Raw genomic sequence first — 18,748 nt, forward strand, 5'->3', positions numbered from 1 at the left:
TTCCATCAAGTTTTCTTCTGAACTAAAGTTTTTCTCTTTCCTGACTGGACAGCTCCAGTTCTGGACCCAACCCGGTTCTGGACCTGCAGTTTTCTGGTTCTCCAGCTGAACGGCCTCCAAATGTGTGGGGTTCAGCGCGGATCTGAAACCGGACCGGAACCACGCTGCTGAAACAGGACGTTCTCCTTCTGAAGTTACAGTCGTGTTCTGGTTCTAAGTGGTTCTGATCGACCCAGAAGGCGGCCCTGTCCCGACAGGAAGTCTATATTTAGCCTCTTGCTGCTGAAAACTCCTGAATTTTTTAAACCTTTGAGGCTCCGCCCCTCCAGACATGCGGGATCTCCGTGGCAACCCCCGGTTTCCCGGGACGATGCGGGCCGCGTTACATCATCAGCTCGTCTTCCTCAACCAGCTGTGATGAAGGCTCGTCCTTCAGAACCGGCCCGGTCCAACACGGAGCCTCCTTCAGTCTCACTGCAGGTCCCGATCCGCTGATCAGAGATTCAGTTCAGAAATAATGTGGATCAGAACTGATTCGTCCCGGGAGCGGGAATCACCTGGAATCACCTGGATCACCTGGAATCACCTGGAATCGCCTGGAGCCCATCAGATCATCTAATTGCAGCTTCACTGCAAAAACAAAATCACCAAGTTTTTAATTCAGTTTCTACAACGATTGGATCTCGTGAGTCGAGAACAGCGAAATGATTTGGTCCAATTCAAACCTGCAGCTGGAGTTCTGACTGGGAGGATAGAGACACGGCCCGGTTCCACACGGCCCGGTTCCACACGGCCCGGTTTATAAACCACTGAACTGCTCAGCACCTCAATACATTAAAGATCTGCTGCTGCTGGACCCATCAAGTTCTGGTTCTGGTTCTGCAGCAGAACCAGAACCAAACATGCAAAAGCAGCATTAGATCTGGAACAAACTTCCAGAGAAGTGAGAAGCAGCCGAAACCCTGAGCTCCTTTAAATCCAGCTGGTTGAGCTGATCTGATCAATAAGTGGACGTGGATCAATGATCTGATTGCTGTTCTCTGTGTCTGCAGTGTTCAGGATGTGAAGCTCTTTGACGTGTTGCTGAAGCTGCTGTCCAGACTGAACGTTTGGTTATAAAACCGTCGAGTGGAAACGTTGCGGCTAAATGACTTTGGTCTCGTTTCACCTCAGCAGACAGTTTGCAGCAGGAACTCGACGGAGCCGTGAGTCGCTCAGGTTCTGCAGCCTGAAGCTTTTAATTACCTCCAGGTCCTTCTCCCAATTAACCTCCAGCCTCAGCCAATCAGCTGCCATCTCGTTAAGGTGCTCACCTCTCTAATCTCCCCACTGAGGGACCAGAAGTTGCTAATTAAAGGTGACGGCGGCGTCTCCAGTCACATGACCTCCATCATGACACGGCAACTTTCTTCTGACAAACTTTTGGCTAAGCAACATCTTCTCCAGGAAATAGACAGAGCCACAGTCAAGCGGCGCTCAGAATAAACCCAAAACTTACATGTCAATGCCAGACAGTCTCATTCCATAAATTAATAACTTAGGATTTACATCCTGATCAGGCTTGTCAGATTAACAGCGTCTTTCAAAATAACTTTTTATTAAACACACTATGAAATATAAACATGTTAAACTGGAAGTAATCTAATTCATGTATGTAACGTGTTTCAGTTGGTGATGGAACTGCTGACAAAGGAACTTTTCAGCCATAATTTATGAAATCAGCCTTTATTTGCTCAATGCTTGAAAACATAATTCAGGAATATTTTTGTGAAGAATGATCACATATTTTCCTTTTATTGTCTGATTTGATCTAGCATGAGATTCTGCATCAAAATGTTCTGAAACATTTTTAAAGTCACTTCTGTGAAGCCAAATGAATCAAAGTGAACTTGGTGGTAAAACCTTCAGTCCTGCTGAATCCCACAGACCAGACCTGGACTTATGATTGTCTTAATGCAGCAAATATTAAAGCTGCAAAACCCTTTTTGGGTTTGGTTGAGCACAGTCACCATTAATATTACTCATTCTATCAAATGTGGATTAAAGATGCTGACATTTAGAAATGTAAAATATATTTTCTCTCTGCATTTAAGTCGATAGTTTGGTTTCTGTCAGAGAACAAAGCAAATTTCTCTTTATGGTCCATATTTTCATTTTACTTCATAGGATCCATGATTTAAAATGGATTTATGCTTTATGAAATATTTCCTCCTATTTGATTATTGCTCTGAATATTGCCATGTTCTATGAAAAATTATAAAATTTGTCCTGGAAAAAATGTAGAAAAACGGCTGATTTATTATTAATGTCACACGTTGCATGGGAACCAATAAACAGCCCAAGGAGAGCAAAGATGAGTTGATCAGGAATTAACAGTGAAACAGAACGTTCTGTCCGATGCACATTTATGTTTTTGAATGTCCTTTTTGCATCATTTTGAACATGAGTTACTGAAACACCTGCACAAATGATCCGTGCAGCAACATGTCGGGATAAAAGCTGCTTCAGCAACACACTCTCCACTTTCTTGAAATATTTCATTAAAGCTTCTTACTGACCTGTGAACTGTGACCCTTGGGCTGATTATCTTGACAATATCAAAACTTCTCAGAGTCTTTGCTTGATTGCGTCATTTTCCCACCAGCATCAACGTAAAGCAGCAGCTCATTTGGCCACAGCAAGTCACATGACCTCCGATCCACTGGGTCCCTGACCTCCGATCCACTGGGTCCCTGACCTCCGATCCACTGGATCCCTGACCTCCGATCCACTGGGTCCCTGACCTCCGATCCACTGGATCCCTGACCTCCGATCCACTGGGTCCCTGACCTCCGATCCACTGGTCCCTGACCTCCGATCCACTGGGTCCCTGACCTCCGATCCACTGGGTCCCTGACCTCCGATCCACTGGGTCCCTGACCTCCGATCCACTGGTCCCTGACCTCCGATCCACTGGATCCCTGACCTCCGATCCACTGGGTCCCTGACCTCCGATCCACTGGGTCCCTGACCTCCGATCCACTGGTCCCTGACCTCCGATCCACTGGATCCCTGACCTCCGATCCACTGGGTCCCTGACCTCCGATCCACTGGGTCCCTGACCTCCGATCCACTGGGTCCCTGACCTCCGATCCACTGGGTCCCTGACCTCCGATCCACTGGGTCCCTGACCTCCGATCCACTGGATCCCTGACCTCCGATCCACTGGGTCCCTGACCTCCGATCCACTGGATCCCTGACCTCCGATCCACTGGATCCCTGACCTCCGATCCACTGGGTCCCTGACCTCCGATCCACTGGGTCCCTGACCTCCGATCCACTGGGTCCCTGACCTCCGATCCACTGGGTCCCTGACCTCCGATCCACTGGATCCCTGAGCACACATCCAGGTTGGATTTTGATTTGATGATCATTTATTTCAGACTTTTCACCAGAAAAACAAAACATCATAATAAAGACTTTCATGTTTCTAAGTGTAAATACCTTATTGTCAAATTTACAAACTTAAGTCCATGCAAATATCACTTATTCTGTGACTTTGAGTCTGAAAAGGATGAAGTTTTACTTATATAATCATACAATCCATTCATTAATTCATAGCATAAATAATCCTCCTGTTTCCAGTATCCTTTAAAAAACACAAAACAAAAAACAGTAATAATAAATCTGAAATAATATTTCCTGAACCAGATGCAAGTATTACATACATTTATATGTATATATCATCTACCTGCATATTTACATAATAATATATTCACACTCATTTACATACAACATGCTGCACCCAGTCATCCATAGTGTCGTTATTCCCAGTTAAATTCATAATCCCTGTTCATCCTGATACTTTTGAATAATAACTATTTTGATTCTTTTCTTAAAAAGCCTCATGCTTGCACTTTGTTTCAGCTGTTTAGTGACTTTATTCCAGATCTTTCCTTTGTTTGAACGTTCAAAGTTGTGCAGCTGAGCTTTTCTCTGCAGCCGTATTCCCACCATCTCTAAATCATTTTCTGGTCGTAGTTTGTTTCTAACTTTATGCATAAAAGTTTGAAACGCTACCAAATCTGGGAGTTTCAGGAGGTAAGAATCTATAAATAAATTGTTGGTATGACAATAAAAATCAATTACTGGAATGGCTCTGATCTGTAATGTGCATCATGGTTGAAGTGAAGCTGGATAAGTGTTGCAACAAACAGTAACTTGAATACGGCAAAATAATTGATGAGTGGAGAACCTGAAGGAGCAGAAATGTTCCAGCATTAGAGATAACTGCAATACTTGTAACTATTTTACATTCAACATATTTAATAAGGATTTTCCAACAGATCTTATTATGAATCAATATTCCCAAAAACTGAATGTCAGTCCCTTCTCCAGTTATATTATTAGTAAATCTCTTCGCCTTTTAAGATTCCCAAATAACATAAATTTGGTTTTACCTAAATTTAATGATAATTTGTTAATATCAAACCACTTTTTGAATTTAAATTACTCTAAATTCATTTCCATCAAAAGCTGCTGTAAATTTTCACCTGTACTAAAATGTTTGTATTATCTGCAAATAAAACAAAATTGTTTTGGGAAACCTAACATATCATTTATGTATAAGATAAACAACTTTAGTCCTGATACTGAGCCCTGGGGAACACCACAAACACCGTCCAGAATCAGCATCGATCAGCATCGATCAGCATCGATCAGCATCGATCAGCAAGGTGGGGCCCGTCTCCATCAGCCAACAGATGACAGGCGGGTTCATCCTGGACGGGTCACCGGTCCAAAACGGGCCCTGAAAGATTACGATGAATAAACTCTATGAAACACAAACAGTGGATTAACAAGGGGAATCAATTCTGTCCAGTTATTTTAAAATTAAATGATGTTTATTAAGCCCTTAGTGTCAGAAACTCACCAGATTCTGCTGGTAAACTGTGGCCAGCTGCTCAGTAAATAGAACTCCTTCATCATGAAGACGATGTGGAGCTTCATCCTCGGAGCTGGTTGGTGATCTGGTTGGTGATCCAGTTGATGATCCGGTTGATGATCCGGTGGAGCTAGAGCCTCTGAGACAAGAAAGGATTTAGGTTTTCTTATTTCTGATCTCTGGCTTCATCTTTCATCTTAATCTGCAAGAATATGTTAATGATAAAATCAATGATGAAGGAGTTATAATAACAGCTTCACAATATCAAAGTCTCTGGAATAATGAGCTTCATTAAAACCAGGTTGTGAAGAAAACTGTATGACGTTGCAACAAACAGAACATGAAGCTGAATGATTGTTTAGTAATAATCAGAAAAGTCACAATAAAATTCAACAAATAATAATTTTCTGTTAGTTTGTTTTTATCTTTCCCACACTGTTTATAATTAAACAAAGATAATTAGCATTTTGAAGCGAACTTACCACCAGCTAGCAACACGTTAGCATCCTGTGTCCTTTTAGCTCCTTTCGTGACCCACATTTCATTTCCATCGGTTCTGTTCCTGTTGTTGTCGTCTAACTTGGACTAGGACGTCACCAGCTTGAATTTACCTAAGCTACTAACTATTATCAGGCCGTCTCTACTTTTAACTCAATATTATGTAAGTAAAAATGGCAAATTTGAACAGCGTCTGTTATCTTCTTGGATTTTCTTACTTTTTTGGCGCTTTTTAAAAAATCTGAAGTTTGCAATACCGCCACCATCTGGTCTGGAGTGTGAACTGGAGCTAAAGCTGTTCACTTATAGATGCATCTGAAAGTGGATTGGACACATTATTCACAACTTTGTTGTGAATAACAAAGTTATTCAAAGTTTATGATCCAAACTTTACATCAAGTTCCACTATAAGGACAAATTTTTTTTATTCTTTGCAGTTTTATCAAAATAGTAAAAGATTATTAAGGCACCTGAAAGGCATTAAATTACATTGAGATATTATTTACAACATACTGAGAGTAATCAGTTATAGTAAGCATTAAATAAATTTTAAGTTAATTAAAAAAAATACTAGTTTAAAATATGTTTTAAAGATATTTAATATCTTTAAATATACACTTGAGTACGTGTATATTTACACTTGAGAAAATACATATTTTGTTCTCTTAAAAGTATACTTTTATTTACTATATTTCTTAAAATTAAAAATACAATTTTGGTACAATTGTATTTGAGTATGTTTCAAGTTATAATGTCAAATTGGTACAAGGATGCTTTGAGTATACTTTCTATATATTTATTGGTAGTACAATTTATACTTGAAAATGTACTTACAAATGTAAGTAAGTTTGAAATATACTAAAGTATTTTTTTAGGAATAACTCTTCAACACGCCGTCTGCTCCGGTCAGAAAGATGATTTTCAGAAATAATTTTTCATTGATTGATTTTAGTTGCCTCTGCGATGAACTCTGTCTACAATGTCCGTCCATGTGCAGTCAGGGCTGTGAATTATAACCTGTAAAATGACCGATGGGCTTTACATTTTCCAGTCAAATATGAAAAATATTCCGTTAAGACGACCTCTGGTCAAGAAATGACTCCTGAAATTGGCGCTGGTTCCACACAGGATTTTATTTCTCTTCATGGATACAATAATTAGCGTCATGATGATCAGACATAAATAGTTTATTCTTTAAATCACAGCGATTATTTACAGAACCAGACGGTACAAACACGGTTCTGATCCAAACGGCACACAAAACCTGTTCAGATTAGATGTTTCAGATGATAAAACTCAAACTTCCTGAAGCTGCGAGAAAAGAACCGGCTCCGGCCAAATCGAGCCGAGACGTCAGTCGAAAGCAGAGTCCAGTATGTAGTCAGAGCCGAATGGTCAGTAAGTCATAAGTTCAAACTCATAATGGAAACGTGAATTCTGCACAAAGTAGACTGATCCGGACTCTGCATGAGCAGAGGAAATGTTTCCAGGAAGTAGACACAGTCCAGAGGAGAGCTGAAACCAGAACCAGCTGCAGAACTTTGATTCTGTCGGGGAGGGAAACCAGGAAGTAGTCTAACCCTTGATTAGTGATTAATTGCTGCAGGTCCGGTTCTGGATCAGAGACGCTACAGAACTTGCCACACAGCAGAAGCCCGACCTGCTGGTCCGTTCTACTCTGGGTCAGAACATCAGCTGGTTCTGTGTGAAACTTAACAGAAACTTTTGTTTTCAGGAAAGAACCGGTTCCGGTTTAACAGATCCCAAAATCGGTCAGGACCAGGATAGGTTCACTGTCTGCTGGTTCGGATCAGAACCAGTCAGATGGTTCCGTTTGCTTCTGCAGAATCTGGTCTCATTCTGGAACAGGTCCAGAACCGACCTAAACTCAAATACTTTGTGACCTGGTCAGGAACATCTGGACTGTGTGGTTCTGTTTATTGTAGCAGACAGAACCATTCAGAACCAGAACCAGTCGGACCTCCTGCTGCAGGTCAAGGTGGCCCAGTTTGGCTGTAGTGACGGGCGGATGCGGTAGAATCTCCGGTTCCGTCTTCAGAACGTTTTCTAGTAAAGTTCAGCATTGTGAGAGCGAAACCAAAACAGTAACCATAACAACCGGAAAGCGAGCTCACTGATTGGCTGTCAGTCTGTGCTCAGTTGTCATGGTGACCACAAAGTCCATGAACTGATGAGGTCAGAGGTCAGCATGCTGTAAGATAAACACAGAGTTCTCCAGGTCATAGCCAGGGCCCAGAGAGGTGAGCGGTGCAGTCTAATTACAGTACATTCAGCAAAAGAAATGAGACCTTCAGAGATCCTCGTCCTCCGGCCCCAGACCACACCGGCTCCAGAAAGTAGACAGACCCCAGCAGGTTGTGAATGCAGCAAGTGAGGAGGAAGGAAGCAAGCAGGACGGATCCAGATTATAGTCTCATCCGGAACCGGTGGCGCCACTAACGTCTGGACCACCCTCTTTACTGAGCCGGACTAATTCCTGGGACAGCAGCTCCAGGTCCTGCAGGGAGACACGGAGGTTTGGGTCAGAACCGTCAGGTCACTCCACTCCAGAACACTTTCTGCAGCTTTTGCCTTCAACCATTTTATGCAAAACAAACAAACCAATTTTTAAAAAATCAGAAAATGAATAAATGAAGCTGTATCGAATTTTAGATGTTCAAGTAATGCTTTCATGTTTTTTCCCTCAGAAACAACCTGAGTGTTGCTGAGATGTTTTTCATGCATGTTTGAAGCGATACGCACATGATGCTAACATATGCTGAAACACATAGGTGGACCTAACCCCGCCTTCGAGGCGCAGCTCCTCCCCCACCCAGCTCCTTGAGACTAGCAGCAAATTTAGCAAACACCTGAGGTCATTATAGGAGCTGCTGCTCAGAGCAACGCTGGTAAAAAGGTTAAAAGAGGAGCCATGTTGGGACGATGTCCTGGAGGCGGAGCATCGGAGACCCAATTTCAGAAAATCAAATATATATTTGATAAATATAAGATCTCATATCAACAGATAACAGGTAGGAGTTGCTGATTATGACAAAAAAAGAAAACTGCATGTTCTGTTTCACATGCTTTATCATCCTAACCATATTCAGAGTGTTAAGCGTGTTTAGCATGCTAAATAGGTTCAGCATACTAAGCTTGTTTAGCGTGCATGGTGGGTTTAGCGTGCACTGCATGTTTAGCATGCTTAGTGTGTTTTGGCTTGATAAACTTGTTTAGCATTGTTAGCATGCTTAGCTTGTTCAGCGGGTTTAGTGTGCATAGCGTGTTTAGCATGCTTATTTAGCTTGTTTAGCGTATTTAGCTTGTTTAACATGCTGAGCTTGTTTAGCATGCTAAGCATGTGTAGCTTGCTAAGCTTGTTTATCATGCTCAGAGTGTTTAGCATGCACTGCATGTTTAGTATGTTTGCTTGTTCAGGATTCTTAGTGTGTTTAGCTTGATAAACATTTTTAGCATTTTAGCATGCTTAGCTTGTTCAGCGTGCATAGCGGGTTTAACATGCATTGCGAGTTTAGCATATTTAGAATGCATAGCGTGTTCAGTGTGCTTAGCTTGTTTAGCATGCATAGCATGTTAAGAATGCTTGGCGTGTTTAAGTTGCTAAGCATGTTTGGCATGCATAGCGTGTTCAGCATGCTTGGCAAGTTTAGCATGCTTAATGTGTTTAGCTTGCTAAGCTTGTTTAGCATGCTTAGCGTGGCTACCTTCTGCAGGTGCATGTTTTTGGTCAGCTGCTCCTCCAGCATGTTCTGCAGCTTCTTGTTCATCTCCCTCAGGTTCTCGTCTCCGGGTTTCACCAGGTCTCTGAGCACCGAGCCCAAACCTCCTCTGTCTCCCTGGGAGCCTCCATGAGCTGCCAATGCGCTGCCCGACACGTCTGAGGAGAGGTCAGAGGTCAGGATGAGACCAGAAGATTCTGGACGGTAACAGTGAAGGAGGCCATAACTGGGAAGGAGACCCGGCCCGTTCTGGTGTCCTCACCTCTGCGGCTGTCCATCACGTAGGTCTCGATGATGGCGCTCTTCCTGCAGATGTCCTCGGCCATCGACGAGCAGCTCACCTCCAGGTGCTTCACCTGCACCAGGTAGAGCAGCGTGGTTACCATGGCAATGGCTTATCCGATGCAGTTACCACGGTAACCATGGCAGCATCTCACCTTCTCCTCCAGCATCCATTTCTCCTGCTGGACCTCGGCCAGCCGCTGGAACAGTTCCCCGACCTCGTCATCAGAAAGATCGGCGGGTCGCTGCGACTGTGGGCTGCCGGCGCCGGACTGGACGGAGACACACTGGGGTCAGAGGGCACCTACACCTACCAACACTATAATGAGCTCTACACCAACTCCTGACGGAGACACCAGATACATGGGAAAGACCTGGAAACACCTGGAAAGACCTGGAAACACCTGGAAAGACCTGGAAACACCTGGAAACACCTGGAAACTGGTGATGCGTTGATGTTTCTGTCCGGCCGACATGGATCCAGTTTGTTTTATTACTATTTACTGGTATCAAGATGGCGTCCTGCTCGTCTCTGGTTCTTGGGTCGTCTTCTTTTGTAATGAGGCGTAACCGTAGCAACCAGACCCGTCCTCTGGGGGTAGCTGTGACCCCTAGCTTAGGGTGAACTTCCAGCAGAGCCAATCAGGAGCAGGCAGCATGTTACTGTGGACCTGTAGTCAGGCTTTCTCAGAGCCGCTGTAGTACTGACTGCTACAGGAGCCCGTGAGTTTCTTCAGAAGCTCAGACGATACGAGTTTCAACATGGATTTTGTCAGCGGCTCAGAAAGTTTTGGTAAAAGACGCTGAAGCTGAAGAAGTTGACCCACCCGGTTCTGGTTGGCCGGCTGCGCGTCCTTCATCACGTCTCTGTAGGAGAACGACGACACAGAGGACGAGTCTCCGGTCTGCTGGGTGCGGCTGGGACTGCTGATCTCAGACAGGACCAGCTCCTCCAGACCTGAAGGACAAACAGTTGGACAGAACTAATACAGCCGCACCTGGTTCTGGTTCTGGAGGCCAGTGAGTGCGGTCGGTAATGACATCGCTGCCTCAGGTGCGTCTACCTGTCCTGGTCCTGCTGTTGGTCAGGATCTCCTGTAGCCGCTCCTGCAGCTTGTCGGCCCGCCTCCTCTCCAGCTGCAGCTGCCGCTTCAGGTCCTTCAGCTGCAGAGACGCCCAGAGTTAGTCGGCGCCGCACGACTCTCACCTGCTGCGGGCCGGCTGGGACTCACCGCAGAGCTGCCCTTCTTCTCCAGGATCCGCTGGCCGTCCACCGTGTCCTTCAGCTCCTGGAACAGGAAGACCGGCTGAATGGACCAGGACCACGACTGGACCCAGTAGAACTAGCAGGACTGATCTCGGCACGGCAAAGAAACCATCTGATTGGCTGCTGACTGCATTCACTGATTGGCTAGAGATTTATCCTAAACAACCTTGAGTTGCGTTCAGATCGTAAGTTTCCTGAGGACGTGCCGCTGCTGTCAGAGCCGCTCTGCCTGGATCAATGTTTATCACAGCTAACTGCTAACAGCTCGTCGGTAGATGCTAGCCGCTAACAGCTCGTCGGTAGATGCTAGCCGCTAACAGCTCGTCGGTAGATGCTAGCTGCTGGTCGGTAGATGCTAGCTGCTAACTGCTTGTCGGTAGATGCTAGCCGCTAACTGCTCATCGGTAGATGCTAGCTGCTAACTGCTTGTCGGTAGATGCTAGCTGCTAACTGCTGGTCGGTAGATGCTAGCCGCTAACAGCTCGGTGGTAGATGCTAGCCGCTAACTGCTGGTCGGTAGATGCTAGCTGCTAACTGCTTGTCGGTAGATGCTAGCCGCTAACTGCTAGTCGGTAGATGCTAGCCGCTAACTGCTGGTCGGTAGATGCTAGCCGCTAACAGCTCGGTGGTAGATGCTATCTGCTAACTGCTCGTCGGTAGATGCTAGCTGCTAACTGCTCGTCGGTAGATGCTAGCCGCTAACTGCTAGTCAGTAGATGCTAACTGCTAGTCAGTAGATGCTAGCTGCTAACTGCTAGTCAGTAGATGCTAGCTGCTAACTGTTTTGTCGGTAGATGCTAGCCTCTAACTGCTCATCGGTAGATGCTAGCCGCTAACTGCTCGTCGGTAGATGCTAGCTGCTAACTGCTCGTCGGTAGATGCTAGATGCTGGTCGGTAGATGCTAGCTGCTAACTGCTTGTCGGTAGATGCTAGCCGCTAACAGCTCGGTGGTAGATGCTAGCCGCTAACTGCTGGTCGGTAGATGCTAGCTGCTAACTGCTTGTCGGTAGATGCTAGCCGCTAACTGCTCGTCGGTACATGCTAGCCGCTAACTGCTGGTCGGTAGATGCTAGCCGCTAACAGCTCGGTTGTAGATGCTAGCTGCTAACTGCTCGTCGGTAGATGCTGGCTGCTAACTGCGTCGGTAGATGCTAGCTGCTAACTGGTAGTCGGTAGATGCTAGCTGCTAACTGCTAGTCGGTAGATGCTAGCTGCTAACTGCTGGTCGGTAGATGCTAGCCGCTAACAGCTCAGTGGTAGATGCTAGCTGCTAACTGCTCGTCGGTAGATGCTAGCCGCTAACTGCTAGTCGGTAGATGCTAACTGCTAGTCGGTAAATGCTAGCTGCTAACTGCTAGTCGGTAGATGCTAGCTGCTAACTGCTAGTCGGTAGATGCTAGCCGCTAACTGCTCGTCGATAGATGCTAGCCGCTAACAGCTTGTCGGTAGATGCTAGCTGCTAACTGCTCGTCAGTAGATGCTAGCTGCTAACTGCTAGCTGTGCCAAAACACAGATGAAAGAGAAACGTGTCTTTCTCTCATGTTTTGACTGCATTGCCTAAATCCATAAGGATGTAATAATATTTACAAGCTCGGTGAAATAATCAACTGATCTGAGTCGCCATCATCATGAATTTTTTTATTTTAATCATTTTTTTTCTCTGAAGAGTTGTTGCGGCACTTGCGGCTCGTATGTTTGACAGTACGTGGGGTGGGCCAACGCCCTGTGCCACCACAGTACGCCCCCAGCAATGAATTTCTATAAGATTGTTAAACATCAGGGCTTATTTGGGTCCATCGGAACCAGAACCTGGAGGTTCTCCGATACCGAGTGTCGCTGCAGCAGAGAGTTGACCACAGCAGCCGCTGTGTCCCTCTCAACAATAGGAACAGAGGACATAATGGAAAAGCTAACGACCCGGGCAGAACCGAACCGGTTGGTGGGCACTGCCAATGGAAAAGCGCCTCAACTGCGCCTCCTAGTGGAATAGTGTGGAAATGGCGCCGGCGCTGCTGAAGCTGCTGGCTGCTTCAGTAGCTTAGCATGCAGTCGGTGAGAACCTGACAACGAACACCTCACCTGTCTGAGCTTCCTGATGGTCTCTCTGTCTCCATCTCTCTCTTTCTCCACCTCCATCAGCTGCAGCCTCCATCCCTCCATCTCAGCTCGTTTCTCCTACAGGGAATAAACACCTGACATAAATAAACCGCCAGGATTTCATTCCCTTAATTAAACCGATTAAAGAAAAACCGCAGAACAGAACCATCCAGAGCCACCCCAGGACCCACTCAGAATCCATCCAGAGCCCACCCGGAACCACCATCTACGTCCAGGTGTGAAAAAAAGACATCCAGCTGAACTCAGTCCATGTTCTGTTAGACCGGGTCATCCAGAACCTCCATAGTGGTTCTGGGAGCAACATGGACCTTCTAATGACCGTCCTTCTGATGGCCCAATCCGACTCATCAGGTGTCAGAAGAGTCTGGTTTCTCGGCAGCATCGCCCCCTGCTGGCCGCCACTGCAGCAGGATCTGACAGATGGAGGGAAACTCCTGCTCTGATTGGCTGTTGGAACAGTTTAACCTCTCTGTTGCCAGGGAGACGGCAACTCTAACGAGAAGTGCGTCTAATCAGCACGCAAACACAGAATTATTCCTGTTCCACTGATCTGGAAGGGCTCAGAAAAGGTCTAGTCCAAAGGCCACCGTTAGGCTGGGAGAGCTGCTGCGCCCCCCACTGGTCGACAGCAGCGCTCTGATTTATTCAAATAAGATCAGACACCGACCTCTGACCTTCTTGTGTTAGTGACTGTTACTCCACCAGTGATGCTCCCTGTTGCCCCAGAGAAAACCGGCCCTGACCCTGACCTCCAGCTACCTGCAGCTGCTGGCTGTGTTCCTCCTGCAGCATCTGGACATCCTGCCGGTGCCGCTCGCTGTTCGTCTCCAGGTTCTCCTGCTCACACACAGACAGCAATCAGGCCGCGGTTCTGCTAGCCAAGCCCACCAGTACCGGTTCCAGGCCGGAGCTGGACCCACCTCGGCCTCCTTCAGCCGCCTCTCGAACCAGCCCCTGGTTCCCTCCATGGCCTGGAGCTGCTGCTGCAGCTCCTCCAGCTGCTGCTGCAGACCCTGCAGCTCTCTGGTCCGGCCTGAAACACAAACCGGTCGTCAGATTCCGGCCCGGACTGGTCCGCTGCTCCGGAACCAGAACCAGAACCTTCTCCTCCTTGAGCTGCAGCCGTATCTCCTCCTCGGAGCGGTTCTTCTCCTCGTGCAGAACCCGCAGTTCCTTCTCGTAGCGAGCTCTCACCCCGAGGACCTGAGGGGTGAGACGCACCAATCAGCTTCAGACGGCCCAGTCAAAGTAATGTTTGGACCTCCCCGGTACCTTAGAGGCCAGAAACCTGCAGCTCTGCTCTCACCTCCTTCTCATGCTGTAGCCTGAGGTCAGACAGCGCCTCCTTGTGGTCAGACTTCTCCTGGTTCAGCTGAGATGCCAAGTCATCCAACATGGACTTCCGCTTCTCCGCCGTCTGGGGATCAATGCAGCGTGTGTGTAGCGTGTGTGCAGCGTGTGTGCAGCGTGTGTGTAGCGTGTGTGTAGCGTGTGTGTAGCGTGTGTGCAGCGTGTGTGCAGCGTGTGTGTAGCGTGTGTGCAGCATGTGTGCAGCGTGTGTGTAGCGTGTGTGTAGCGTGTGTGTCTTTCCTACCTTCCTGGTCTCCTCCAGCTCCCCCAGCAGCTGCTCCTTCTCCTGCGTCTCCTCTGCCAGCTGCTCCAGCAGCTTCCTGTTGGCGAAGCTGGACTCCTGCGGGGGAACAGCAGCGGGTCGGGTCAGTCGTGAGGAGCCTGTTAGCGGCAGGGGTCAGAACCTGCCGGACGCTACCTGCAGCTGGGAGCTGAGGTCGTCCCTCTGGGCCAGCAGGCCCTCCTGCTCCGCCCTCCTCTGCTGCAGCTCCGCCACCAGCGCCTCCTGCTGTTCCCGCAGCAGGTTCAGCTCCTGCGTCTTGGACGTCTGGATCTGGACACAGGTCAGCAGCGGTCAGTACCCTGAAGGTTCTGCAGGAACCGGGCCGCTGGATGGAGGACGGAGGGTTCTGGGCGTTCTGCAGTGACGGCGGTGTTCCTGCGGGTGGCGCTCTGTTACCTGTTCCAGAGCGGCCAGGTTCGTCCTCAGAGCATCGTTCTCCTGCAGGACGCCGTCCACCTGCTCCTGACTGAGCGCGCTCTGATTGGCTGCCTGCAGTACCGCAGGCAGGGGGCAGCAGAGAGAGGGAAGCCAAGGAAAGGAAAAGAAGAGTGAGTGCAGACAGAAAGCAGAACCAGAACCGGGTTCAGTTCCTCCACAAAAGCGGAGAGAAATTATTGACGAGGGACAAAAGCAGAAAGGCAGACAGGGGTACAGTTCCCTGGAGTCTTGGGGGGGGGGGGGGGGTAGTGACCTGGAGTCTTGGGGGGGTGGGGGGGTAGTTACCTGGTCCTTCAGGGCCTGCACAGCCTCCTGGTGCTGTGTCTCTTTGCTCTCCAGCTGCTCCTTCAGCTCCGCTGCCGCCTGAACAAACATGGAGGCCGTTTGGTGCTAACCGTTTGGTGCTAACAGATGGGTTGATAAAGTCGCTGATGATGTCACAGTCGGCGCTCTCACCTGATTGGTTGCTGTCAGGTCTGACTGCAGCTTCTGCAGCCGCAGGTTGGCCGCCTTCACTTCTTCTTCTCTCCTCTGGTTGATCTCTTTGATCTTCGTCCTGAACACAGACACAGCGGGTCGGACCGGTTCTGTTATTCCGTTTAATCTGGGTTGGGTGGTCCCGGTTCTGTAAACTGGGCTCAGTTTATGTGACTTTGACCCGTTTTTAGAGAATACTGTGTTCTGATTGGACGCTTCCTTCTAAGGCAGAGAATATAAAAACAATGAATGCTCATTAATATTAAATAAATGAGCAAATTAATTAATATGCAGATTTAACGCTCAGCTTTCACAGGAATTCATGATGATGTCATCAAAGAAAGTCAACAGGAAATGACGCCACTGATCCAGAGAACACTCTCCCATCAGGCACTGCTCCGGTTCTGACCTGCTGTCGTTGTACAGAGCCTCCTTCTCCGTCTGCAGGCGCTGGAAGCTGCAAGGCAACGCAACAGTTATAGCAACTTCAGCAACCACAGAGCAACTTCAGGAAGAGAAGCTCAGTTCAGTTCATTTCTGGGTTCTGGAGCTTGGCTGCCCCCTGCTGGACAACAAAAGTCTTGAAGCATTACTGCTCAGACACGGTGGTGATGATGATGATGATGACCACCAGAGTTCATCAGGGTCATGAACTCTGACACAGATGAACGAGAAGCATTCGTGTTTCTGAAACTGGAGCTGATCTATTTGGACTTTGTGCAGATTAAAACGTTTCAATGTTTCTAATAATCTGAACAGCAGGAGAAATTATTGATCATAACTTGTGTAATCATTCTTACATAAGTAGTTACCAGTTTGTGCTTCCTATAAAGGTTAGTTTTTGGAGCTCAGTCGTAAAACTGTTTGCATCCTGTGCCCCCGATTCCTTATCAGGATCCCCTTTCATTCAATGAAAGACCAGCTGTGACAGCAGAGCAGGAAGACCAAGCTCTTCTGCGTCTTCTGCAGAAGAATTGATTCAAATTAACGTTGTCTCTGGTTCTTTTTATGTAGGTTGAGAAAATACCCATCAGTTCCCACAATGTGAAGCTAACCTAGTCGCAGGGCAATAAGGGGGCTTGTTGCCCTCTTTGCCCCGCAGCTCCTCACCTCTCCTGCTTCTTCTTGATCTTGTCCGTCAGCTGCAACACAAACAGCAGTCCTCACTTATTGTGACCTCCTGACCTCCAGGTGACTCGCTCCAGCCAGGACTCACCTTGATGATGTCATCCTGCAGTCTGGAGACGTCGGCCAACCGGGACGCCTTGGAGGAGAATGGGGGCGGGGTTACTCTGCTGCAGCTCTCAGTGTGTGTGTATCAGTGTGTGTATCAGTGTGTGTCAGTGTGTGTCAGTGTGTATCAGTGTGTGTCAGTGTGTGTATCAGTGTGTGTCAGTGTGTGTCAGTGTGTGTATCAGTGTGTGTCAGTGTGTGTCAGTGTGTATCAGTGTGTGTCAGTGTGTATCAGTGTGTGTCAGTGAGTATCAGTGTGTATCAGTGTGTGTCAGTGTGTGTATCAGTGTGTGTGTCAGTGTGTGTCAGTGTGTATTAGTGTGTCAGTGTGTATTAGTGTGTGTCAGTGTGTATCAGTGTGTGTATCAGTGTGTATCAGTGTGTATCAGTGTGTCAGTGTGTATCAGTGTGTATCAGTGTGTCAGTGTGTGTCAGTGTGTGTCAGTGTGTATTAGTGTGTATCAGTGTGTCAGTGTGTGTCAGTGTGTGTCAGTGTATCAGTGTGTGTCAGTGTGTGTATCAGTGTGTGTCAGTGTGTATCAGTGTGTATTAGTGTGTATTAGTGTGTATCAGTGTGTGTCAGTGTGTATCAGTGTGTGTCAGTGTGTATTAGTGTGTATCAGTGTGTATCAGTGTGTGTCAGTGTGTGTATCAGTGTGTGTCAGTGTGTGTATCAGTGTGTGTCAGTGTGTATCAGTGTGTGTCAGTGTGTATCAGTGTGTGTCAGTGTGTATTAGTGTGTATCAGTGTGTCAGTGTGTGTCAGTGTGTGTATCAGTGTGTGTATCAGTGTGTGTATCAGTGTGTGTCAGTGTGTATCAGTGTGTCAGTGTGTGTATCAGTGTGTGTCAGTGTGTGTCAGTGTGTATCAGTGTGTGTCAGTGTGTGTATCAGTGTGTATCAGTGTGTGTCAGTGTGTATCAGTGTGTATCAGTGTGTGTCAGTGTGTATCAGTGTGTGTCAGTGTGTGTATCAGTGTGTATCAGTGTGTATCAGTGTGTGTATCAGTGTGTGTCAGTGTGTGTATCAGTGTGTATCAGTGTGTGTCAGTGTGTGTCAGTGTGTGTATCAGTGTGTGTCAGTGTGTATCAGTGTGTGTCAGTGTGTGTATCAGTGTGTATCAGTGTGTATCAGTGTGTGTCAGTGTGTGTATCAGTGTGTGTCAGTGTGTGTATCAGTGTGTATCAGTGTGTATCAGTGTGTATCAGTGTGTGTCAGTGTGTGTATCAGTGTGTATCAGTGTGTATCAGTGTGTATCAGTGTGTCAGTGTGTGTATCAGTGTGTGTCAGTGTGTGTATCAGTGTGTATCAGTGTGTGTGTCAGTGTGTGTCAGTGTGTGTATCAGTGTGTGTCAGTGTGTGTATCAGTGTGTATCAGTGTGTGTATCAGTGTGTATCAGTGTGTGTATCAGTGTGTATCAGTGTGTATCAGTGTGTGTCAGTGTGTGTCAGTGTGTGTATCAGTGTGTATCAGTGTGTATCAGTGTGTGTATCAGTGTGTATCAGTGTGTGTCAGTGTGTGTCAGTGTGTGTATCAGTGTGTGTCAGTGTGTGTATCAGTGTGTATCAGTGTGTGTATCAGTGTGTATCAGTGTGTGTATCAGTGTGTGTCAGTGTGTGTCAGTGTGTGTATCAGTGTGTGTCAGTGTGTGTCAGTGTGTATCAGTGTGTGTCAGTGTGTGTCAGTGTGTTATTAGTGTCAGTGTGTATTAGTGTGTGTCAGTGTGTATCAGTGTGTGTATCAGTGTATTAGTGTGTGTCAGTGTGTATCAGTGTGTGTGTATCAGTGTGTATTAGTGTGTGTCAGTGTGTATCAGTGTGTGTATCAGTGTGTATCAGTGTGTATCAGTGTGTCAGTGTGTGTCAGTGTGTATCAGTGTGTATCAGTGTGTGTCAGTGTGTGTCAGTGTATCAGTGTGTATCAGTGTGTGTCAGTGTGTGTCAGTGTGTGTATCAGTGTGTATCAGTGTGTATCAGTGTGTATCAGTGTGTGTCAGTGTGTATCAGTGTGTGTCAGTGTGTGTCAGTGTGTATCAGTGTGTATCAGTGTGTGTCAGTGTGTGTCAGTGTGTATCAGTGTGTATCAGTGTGTATCAGTGTGTATCAGTGTGTGTCAGTGTGTATCAGTGTGTATCAG

The 18,748-nt window shown here is 47.0% G+C and overlaps 1 protein-coding gene across 1 annotated transcript; it reads right to left on the reverse strand.

Annotated features, from left to right (window-relative positions):
• Window positions 1-6,746: 6,746 nt before the first annotated feature.
• Window positions 6,747-16,688, reverse strand: LOC129354449 (GRIP1-associated protein 1-like; the record flags this gene model as incomplete). The annotated part of the gene is made up of 20 exons (XM_055023910.1): window positions 6,747-7,940; window positions 9,148-9,320; window positions 9,425-9,518; window positions 9,600-9,716; window positions 10,272-10,402; window positions 10,509-10,608; window positions 10,677-10,733; window positions 12,793-12,888; window positions 13,591-13,668; window positions 13,752-13,866; window positions 13,934-14,034; window positions 14,138-14,248; window positions 14,426-14,521; window positions 14,600-14,734; window positions 14,861-14,953; window positions 15,188-15,265; window positions 15,359-15,458; window positions 15,789-15,836; window positions 16,490-16,521; window positions 16,596-16,688. Coding segments are annotated over 20 exons (1,932 nt in total), but the record flags the coding sequence as incomplete, so codon positions are not given.
• Between the last annotated feature and the right edge of the window lie 2,060 nt (window positions 16,689-18,748).

Source organism: Poeciliopsis prolifica, unplaced genomic scaffold, assembly GCF_027474105.1.
Source record: "Poeciliopsis prolifica strain line A6 unplaced genomic scaffold, Auburn_PproV2 SCAFFOLD110, whole genome shotgun sequence".
Lineage (NCBI taxonomy): Eukaryota > Metazoa > Chordata > Actinopteri > Cyprinodontiformes > Poeciliidae > Poeciliopsis > Poeciliopsis prolifica.